Source organism: Trachymyrmex cornetzi, unplaced genomic scaffold, assembly GCF_001594075.2.
Source record: "Trachymyrmex cornetzi isolate Tcor2-1 unplaced genomic scaffold, Tcor1.1 scaffold841, whole genome shotgun sequence".
Taxonomy (NCBI): Eukaryota; Metazoa; Arthropoda; class Insecta; order Hymenoptera; family Formicidae; genus Trachymyrmex; species Trachymyrmex cornetzi.
The window spans coordinates 89470-99283 of NW_017300182.1; the positions used below are offsets into that span (position 1 = coordinate 89470).

The 9814-nt window shown below is 40.1% G+C and overlaps 2 protein-coding genes and 1 pseudogene across 2 annotated transcripts; 1 reads left to right on the plus strand and 2 right to left on the minus strand.

Moving 5' to 3' along the window:
- Window positions 1-1238: 1238 nt before the first annotated feature.
- On the minus strand, window positions 1239-3320 carry LOC108769043 (uncharacterized). Its single transcript, XM_018519787.1, has one exon. The coding sequence runs from the start codon at window positions 3318-3320 to the stop codon at window positions 1239-1241; it is 2082 nt and encodes a 693-aa protein (XP_018375289.1).
- Window positions 3321-3485: 165 nt separating this feature from the next.
- Window positions 3486-5939, minus strand: LOC108769044 (uncharacterized). The gene has a single exon (XM_018519788.1). The coding sequence runs from the start codon at window positions 5937-5939 to the stop codon at window positions 3486-3488; it is 2454 nt and encodes an 817-aa protein (XP_018375290.1).
- An 887-nt stretch (window positions 5940-6826) lies between these two features.
- LOC108769045 (piggyBac transposable element-derived protein 4-like) lies at window positions 6827-8385 on the plus strand (annotated as a pseudogene).
- The last annotated feature ends 1429 nt before the right edge of the window (window positions 8386-9814 follow it).

Genomic DNA, 9814 nt, shown 5'->3' on the forward strand with positions numbered 1-9814 from the left:
ATATATATACACGCTTTCTACTGCATTGCAAACACTTTCTTAAACCTGCGTACGAAAGAATATTGCAATAAAAGTTATTATAAATTTTATAAGATAATATTAATTGAACAGCAGAGAATATTTATTCTAGCCTCACGTGTTCATACGTGTTCCTCTGTTCCACCGATGTGACAGATTCTAACCTGAATAGTTTAACGGTTAACCTTTAAGGGCGGGAGTGGTCGACCAACCAGGAGACACATAATATTTGATGTTTTTTCAGGGAAAATTTTATGCGTTGTGTTAGGGAAGTTTTCTGTAGAGAATCCCCTTTGCTAAAAAATGCTTTTATTCCACAAAATTATGTGCTTACAGAATGTCTTTCTTAATGCTTACAACAACGAACCAAACGAACAAAATACTGTACCGAACAACACACCGCGCGCACCTTCTCTCCAACCATTAAGCGCGCCATCTATTAGAGGCGTATTGCACTGTTTATTAAACTAAATGTAAAATGAAATGCTGTAGTATAATGATAATAATAAACGATTGAGCAAAAGAACGTAAAGCCTTAACATTCCGCCCCCCTTGAAAGGGCATCTTTCAATTAAACTGTATGTCACCTTGACAATATTGCTACTGACTACAAATAAAGTTATCTAATGATAAATAATGAATTATACAACTTAAGACTAACAATTTTAACTGAATAACTGAGTTATTAGAATCTACAAACTTGTATGATAAAGTCTCTAGTTTTTATAGGGAAGGGCACATATCTTCTTAACGGCGCGCTTGTAACTTCCCGTGGACGTCCGTACAGTTATTACTCTTATGACACCATCCTCTCCTGGATGCAACGCTTCGATCCGTCCTAATTTCCACTGCAGCGGAGGTAGGTTGTCCTCGATCAAAAGAACCAAGTCTCCAACCCGTACCACGTCGTCACCCTCTTTCCATTTGGTTCGGGCTTGTAGTTGCTGTAAATACTCCTTCTGCCATCGTTGCCAGTAATGCTGGCGTAACTTTTGAATGTGTTGCCATCGAGATAAATGCGTATCCTTGATACTCAATAAATCTTTTTCAACGGGCATTGTTAAGGCGTCTCCAATAAGGAAATGGGCGGGTGTGAGGGGTTCTAAGTCGTTGGGATCTGATGATAGAACTGTCAGTGGCCTACTATTTAAAATACCTTCAATTTCGACCAATAAGGTATAATATTCCTCAAAGGTATAGATCAAACCCTTCATGGTGATTCATAAATGGCGTTTGACGCTTTTAACGGCAGTCTCCCAAAGTCCTCCGAAATGTGGCGATCGGGGAGGTATGAAGTGCCACTTTATATTCTGCGTTGCCAATCTTGTCGCGATGCAAGACTCCTGCGTCTTGAGAAACTCATAGATTTCCTTAAGCTCGTTTGCAGCACCTACCAGGTTAGTGCCATTGTCCGAGTACACATGAGAGCACGTTCCCCTTCTTGCACAAAAGCGTCGAAAGGCGGACATGAAGTCCTCAGTTGATAGGCTGCTAACTAATTCAAGATGTACAGCTTTCGTTTTAAAGCAAACGAAAACTGCTACGTAGGCTTTGCTGATAGGAAGGTTACCTCTTCTCTTGCTTTCTCGAAGGCTAAATGGACCTGCGAAGTCAATTCCACAAACGCTAAATGGTCTGATATCGGTGGTAACTCTAAATGCTGGTAAATCTGCCATCTTCAATTTAGGAATGCTTGGTCGGTATCTAAAGCACGATATACATCGTCTCACAATCTTTCTAGCTTCTCGTCTTCCCGAAAGAGGCCAATATCGCGTCCTGATGTCTGCTAACAGCTGCTGAGGCCCACAGTGGTGTAATTTAATATGCTCTTGTCTTAATAAGATCTCCGTGATGTGATGTCTCGCTGGTAGAACAATCGGATGCCTCTGATTGTATGGAAGGTCTGCGTGTTTTAATCTGCCCCTTACTCTGATGACTCCTGCTTCATCCAAAAAGGGGTTGAGTGCAGCTAATTGACTATTAGCAGGTACTTCTTTTCCTTGCTGTAATGAACATGCTTCTCGCGGAAACCGTTCCGCTTGCACCATGCGGCTGATAATCAGTTCTGCTCTTTTAAGTTCCTCGGGATTTAAAGCATTAAAATTGCGTTGATTTGACAGAATATCCCTAAATCGTAGACAATATGCTATAATTCTCTTGAGTTTGCTGAAGGAAGAATATCTCTGAAGAACATCCTGTCGAGACTCTGCTGCTACAAATACATTTTCTTTCCGTAGTTCTATTTTAGCAGTTGGTACATTTGCGATTGGCTTAGGCCATTGATCTTCGTGTGCGAGCCATGTAGGGCCATGCCACCACAAGCTATTTGATCTCAACTGATCGACTGTAGTTCCTCTTGACAACATGTCGGCAGGGTTCTGGGCTGAAGGCACATGATGCCACTTGGCTTCTGGTATAAGTTCATGTATTTCTGTGACTCGATTTGCGTAATATGTCTTTAATTTGTGAGGAAGTGTATCTAGCCAACACAGCACTATAGTGGAGTCACTCCACAGATGGACATCTTTGATTGTATGCTTCATAGCCTTTATTACTGCTGCTAGCAATCGAGCTAATATAAGTGCTGCACATAGTTCTAGTTTAGGTAGCGAGATCGTTTTTAGAGGTGCTACCTTTGCTTTGGAACACATGAGGTATGATTTGCGTTCTCCTTGCTTCGTTTCATAGACGCAGTAGATGCTAGCGCCATACGCCTTTTCCGAGGCGTCTCCAAACCCATGGAGCGTGAATGATTGCTTGCTGTTTTGTGGGTTGAAGTTTCTGGATATCCGGAATTGGTTAAGCGTTTCAAGCGAAGCATAGTAATTAGACCATGCTTCGTAAAAAGCTGGCGGAACCGGATCATCCCAACCTACATCTAGTTTCCATAAATTTTGCATAATTATTTTGGCTACGATCAACACAGGCCCTATTAATCCTAATGGATCGTATATCCTCGCAATTTGCGACAGAATACTGCGTTTCGTATTCTGATTGCTGTCCGTCAGACTTACTGAATATTGTAACTGATCTTTGGATGAGTCCCATAGCAAACCTAGCGTCTTCGAAGGCACTGCATCATCTAAAACCAATAGTGAATCTTCTTCGATCTCTTGAGAAAGACCTTGTAATATTCTTGTATCACTCGCTCTCCACTTCCTGAGAGGAAATCTTGCCGCTCCAAGTAGTTCTGATAGCTCATTCCTTAATTTGATTGCTTGTTTTAATGTGTGGCTGCCTGTTAACACGTCGTCCATATAAAAGTCTTGAAGTAATGCTGCTGCTGGTGCCTTTCGCGTCATTGCCTCTGGCTGCGTTGCTAGATGTCTTAAACAACGCATGGCTAAAAATGGTGCACATGTAGTTCCATATGTCACGGTATTCAATGAGTATACCTGAATCGGATCCGTGGCGTCATATCTCCAAACAATCCTCTGAAGATCTCTATCTTCTTCGGCTATCCAAATTTACCTGAACATCATTTTAATATCTGCCGTCATCACATACTGGTGTGCTCTGAATCTAATCATAATTTCCCATAAATCTCTCTGAAGGTTGGCTCCGCTTAACAATTTCTGATTTAAAGATGTGCCGGTTGATGACTTAGAAGATCCATCGAAAACTACACGTAGTTTTGTTGTTAAGCTTGTTATCTTGATCACTGGTTGATGCGGGAGGTAATAGTACTCCTTTTCTGGCATGGAATATGGTGGTTGGACTATGGACATATGTCCTAATTCTTCATACTCCTTTACAAATTTATGATAGTCTGCTTTCAACTTCGGTTGCTGATTTAGCTTTCTTTCTATCGCTAAGAATCTTTTGATTGCTATGCTTTCCGAATTGCCTAGCTTGATGGACTCTTCTCTTGGCATACGCACTATGTATCTGCCATCCTGATCTCTTCGCACAGTATGCAAGAACAGATCTTCTGCTAATTGCTCCTGTGGCGTATATAAATTCTCCCGTTGCTGAATCGGGGATTCCTCAATGCTCCAGAATTTTATTAACTGCTCGTTTAGATTTATAGCTGCTATATTACAAACTCGTTTGTTGCTCAATGCTCTTGGATTTATTAGTTCACCTCCTACTATCCAACCTAGCTGCGTCTCTTGCAGCCTAGGCAAGGCATCGCTGAGTTCTCTTTGTCCAGCACGCATTAATGTCCAAAAGTGGCTGCTTCCTAGAAGGATGTCTATTGTTCCTGGTAAATTAAAACTTGGATCTGCTAAATTCAATTCTTCTGGAATATCCCAGTTATGCGTATTAACCTTGATGTGTGGTAACCTTTCCGTTATGGATGGCATTATTAAACAATCTAATTCTGCCGAAAACTCATTATGCATCGACTTGATTCGTATGCTAGTTGATTCTTTCGCTGTAATTTGCGTTTGACTTATACCGCTAATTGGCACCTCAACTCTGTTTCCCTTTAACTTCAATTTTCTTGCTAAGTCCTTGGTGATGATATTACTTTGTGAGCCTGGATCCATCATGGCTCGACAGACTCTCCAATTTCCTTCATAGTCCATGACGTATATTTTAGCTATGAAAACTATAGATTCGGTAAGTCGCGTTGTATGCACTATCACTGCTGCTTCTTTACCCGATGCTTCTGTATTAGCCCTTAATTCCTTTGATAAACCTGTTGTGTTGGATTTGTCTTTGCTGTTCATCCCTGTTGTGGTCTTGTTTTCTATCTGCTCTCCTTGATCCATATGCAAAATCGTGTTATGCTTTTTCGAACATACCTTGCAAGTAGAGGCTATACACGCTTGAATATAATGACCTTTACGCAAACAATTAAAACATAACTGTCGCTTTCTTACTTCTTCCCTCTTTTCTGAAACTGACAACTTCTGAAACTTCTCACATTTCGATACATGATGTTGACCTTCGCAAAATACGCACGATGGTAATGTAGCTGCCACGTTTACTTTTTTGCCGACTTTTTTGAGTGCTGTATACTTCGCATGCTCTTGCTTATTCTTCGATCCCTCTACTAATTCCAATGTGTGAGCTCTAGTTGTTAAAAATTCTAACAACGCCTCTAGAGATGGCATGCTGTCTGCATCTCTCTTGCCTATTTCTAATTCCCAGTCCTTTCTTGTTGTGTAATCCAGCTTGTCACTCAGCAAATAAATGAGAATGGTATCCCAATGTGCTATAGGCTGCTTCAGTACTTCTAATGCCCTGACATGAGTTCTGATAGAATCTATGAAAGTTCTCAACGCGGCATGACTACCCTTGTTTACGGTTTGCAATTCAAAAAGCTCTTTTATATGTGTATTAATAATTAACTTTTTGTTTTCATATCTTTCTTTGATCAGTCGCCATGCTATTTCGTAATTCTCTACTGTAGTCTCTAAGGTATGTATTACCTGCAAAGCCTCTCCTGTTAAGCAGCTACGGAGATATTGAAACTTTTGAATGCTTGTCAATCTAACATTTGAATCTATAACCGACGTGAAGGTATCTTTATACATTAACCACTGGTCGTAGCTGCCATTGAATTTTGGAAGTTGAAGCGTAGGCAATTTTACACTGAGATTGTTTACCTGCTGTTCCTGTTGATGAACTACAACATTTGTTTGTTCCGCTTCTACCAACTGTTTCGCTATGGCTAAATACTCAAAATAAGTATCCTCAACTGCCTGTCTCTCTCGCGTTATCTTTGCATCTAACGCCTGCATTTCTTTCTGGGACGGCGGTGGGTTTTTTCCTATTATTGCTTCTAATTTTAATTCTGCAATTTGCGATTGAACCTCATTGTACGTACTGTATAGCTCTTCCGCTCGTCTAATCCTGTCTGGTGACTGCTCTTTGCGCTCTTCTCCATGATCCCTCACGAACTTAACAAACTGCGTGAGTTGTCCTTTCACATTTGTTCTTTTCGCTCTTAACTTGGTGAGATTCTCCATGCTCTATATATTGCTTGAATATGCGTGAATATGTTACGGACTTTTGCCTTGTGAACGACCGGCCAAACTAACCTCTATCGTTGCAACACAATTGCCGCGTTTCTGCTTATCTGTCGTAATTCTTCGATAGTCCGATTAATTGACTACCGATCCGGCTCGAAGGACCAAAACTATGTTAGGGAAGTTTTCTGTAGAGAATCCCCTTTGCTAAAAAATGCTTTTATTCCACAAAATTATGTGCTTACAGAATGTCTTTCTTAATGCTTACAACAACGAACCAAACGAACAAAATACTGTACCGAACAACACACCGCGCGCACCTTCTCTCCAACCATTAAGCGCGCCATCTATTAGAGGCGTATTGCACTGTTTATTAAACTAAATGTAAAATGAAATGCTGTAGTATAATGATAATAATAAACGATTGAGCAAAAGAACGTAAAGTCTTAACACGTTGAATATTGGATAAATAGTGTAAAAATTCCTGGGAGCATCTTTGACCTTGAAAATCGCTATTTCAAGATCAATTTTTTTTTTTGCTATTTCGGTCTGAAAGTTGGCATACCTATCTTTTTTGATGCGCTGAATACGAAAAAAATAGTACCACGTATCGCGAAACTCATCTTCAAGGTGAATTCAGGGTAAAAAATTGAAATTGTCGTTAGTACCTGCCAGCGGGTTAGCACTCGGTTCTTTCTTTCTTGTAGAGGACTAAAATTGTTTACTCATTTTCTTGTATAAAGTAAAGGTGCTGCAGATTGCTACTTTTCATTTGTAATATATTACTGATTAGAACTCTTCCAGTATTTATTTATTACTATTATTATTATTATTATTATTTTGACACTATTATCCAAACAGTACATCAAATTCTTATCTTTGATAAAATGGCTGAAAATGAAGCTTGGAGTAGTGGCGAGTCCGAACCAGAGGTACGAGACTCAGAGACTGAAGAAATTGGTGATATTGATTTGGGAGACGATTATGGCGGAAATCAAATTTTTGAGGACGCATATTTTTACCCATCTATCAAAGATTTCGAAGGTAGCTCCGAAATAAATCCGAATATCTCTACATCGGGGAATAGGCCAATTGACTATTTCAATTATTTTTGTGATTCTTCTCTGCTTGAAAGGATTATAGAGACGAATCGTTATGAAACTCAAAATCATGAAGTTCAAACTTCCCATATAAAAGCTTGGTGTCCTCTCACAACAAATGACTTTGAAAATTTTCTCGGTCTTTCGATTCTAATGGACCATGTTCGGAAAGGCAACTTGAAAAATTATTGGCCTACAGATCATTTGTTGCACACTCCAATTTTTGGTCAAATAATGTCTCGTGATAGATATATTCAAATTCTGCGTTATTTACATTTTCACGATAACGAAGATGACTCAGAAATCGTAGATCATCCTTTAGTGAAAATAAAGCCAGTAATAGATCACCTACAAAGTAAATTCTCGGCAGCTCTTATTCCAGGCAAAAATCTGTGCATAGATGAAAGTCTGTTATTATGGAAAGGTAGGCTTTGATTCAAGCAATATATTCCCTTGAAGAGAAATCGTTTTGGCATCAAGCTTTTCGAGTTAGTAGACTGCGAGACTGGATTCATATTGTGCTTTATTGTTTATACTGGTGCAGATACTGATTACCAAAGTTTGGTTTGGGTGTTACTGGCGATATTGTCGCTCACTTCTTACAACCTTATTTTTATAAGGGTCATGTTGTGTATGTAGACAATTGGTATACATCTCCTATTTTGGCAGAATTTTTGCATGATCGTAACACAGGAATGTGTGGCACGGTAAAAGCAAATAGAAAGAAAATGCCAAAGCTAGAAAACAAATTAGTGCGAGGTGAAGTACAAGTCGCTCATAATGATGTGTGGATGGCAATGAAGTGGCAAGATAAACGTAGTGTTCACATGCTTACAAGTGTGCACGAACTTGAATTCTGTGCAACTGGAAAAAGGAATCATCGAACAAATGAAGACATTATGAAGCCAGCGTGTGTCCACGAATACAATAAAAATATGGGCGGTGTAGATAATGTAGATAGACAATTATCTATAACAGAAACAGTGAGAAAATCAATGAAGTGGTATCGCAAGCTATTTTTTCACCTTATTGATCTATGTCTATCTAATGCTCATGCTTTATATAAATTGAGAAATGAAGGACATACACCGTTTCCTTCATTTCGATTAGAGGTTATTAGATCGTTATTGAAACTTGATCCTACTGAAAGCATCTCTCGCAACGATAGTCCTCCTACTCGATTAGTTGGTCGTCATTTCCCGAGGCATCGTACAAGTCGAAGATGTTACTTGTGCTCTTTGCGTAAGATTACACGTCGAACGATGTACATATGCCCCAGTTGTGATACTCCTCTATGGGCAGCACCATGCTTTGAAGAGTACCACACACAAGCGACATTACCATGAAGTCAAGTATTCTGAGGTGAGAGGCAAGGGGATTCACGAAAATCAAGCACCCCAACGTGAGAGGCAAGGGGACTCACGAAAATCAAGCACCCCAAAGGGATCACATTTTCGCCATATCCACGTTGTTGATTCAGGGTCACGCTAAGAGCGAAAGTCAGAGTATTTCTTTCATAGAATATGGAGCTACTATAATTTTTTATGTAATTTTTATATGTTTTTTGAAAAACTATTTTAGGGAGCCATTGTCCATCTTCATATTTAGAGGTTTTTGAAAAAGTCATTATTTGAGGAATGGACGAGTAAAAGTGAGTAAAAGGGCTTGAAAATGATGTACGATTATTCAGCAGCTTCCTCGTGACACTTTGGGCAGTAAGCATGTTTACTGACAAACGCTTACTCTATAATAACTGGTGTCCTTGAAATATTCTTGAGGGTGACATTTGCGACACATATGACTATTTTTTTGTACTAAGCGCATCTAAAAACGTGGGTATACCAACTTTGAAGCCAAAATAATAGCAAAAAAAATTTGACCTTGAAATGGCGATTTTCAAGGTCAAGGCCACCAGGATTTTTTTCACGATTTTTCCCGTATTCAGCGCAACAAATTACGTAGGAAAATACTCTCAAACCTTCACGCCAAATTTTTTTACATTGGACTTTACCTTGCGGACGGGGCTGGTCGATATATCGACTAGCAGTCTGGTTGGAGACTGCACATAAGAAATTAATTGAATTTATTTATAAATTTTACGTCTAATAAAAGGTCGATTTTAACTTACATTTTCCCGCCGTTAAAAGGTTAATACTAAATGCCACATTTACCTCTTGCTATCTAGAGTCAAACCTGTCAGAATGAGAGGCGAACACCTAGACACCCATTTCCTCGAAGACAAACATCTAGACACCCACTTTCTTGAAGGCAAACACCTTGACACCCACTTCCTCGAAGGCGAATACCTAGACACCCACTTCCTCAACAGCAAACACCTAGACACCCATTTCCTCGACGGCGAACATGTAGACAACACCTAGACATTCACTTCTTCGACGGCGAACATCTAGACACTTCTTCGACGGCCAACATCTAGACGCCCACTTCCTCGACGGCGAACACCTAGACATCCATTTCTTCGACGGCGAATACCTAGACACCCATTTCTTCAATAGCGAACACCTAGACACCCATTTTCTCGATGGCGAACACCTAGACACCCACTTCCTCGATGACGAACACCTAGACACTCATTTCCTCGATGGCGAACACCTAGACAACAAATTCCTCGACGACGAATACCTAGACACCCATTTCCCCAATAGCGAACACCTAGACACCCACTTCCTCGACGGCGTACACCTAGACATCCATTTCCTCGACGGCGAACACCTAGACACCAACTTCCTCGATGGCGAACATGTAGACAACACC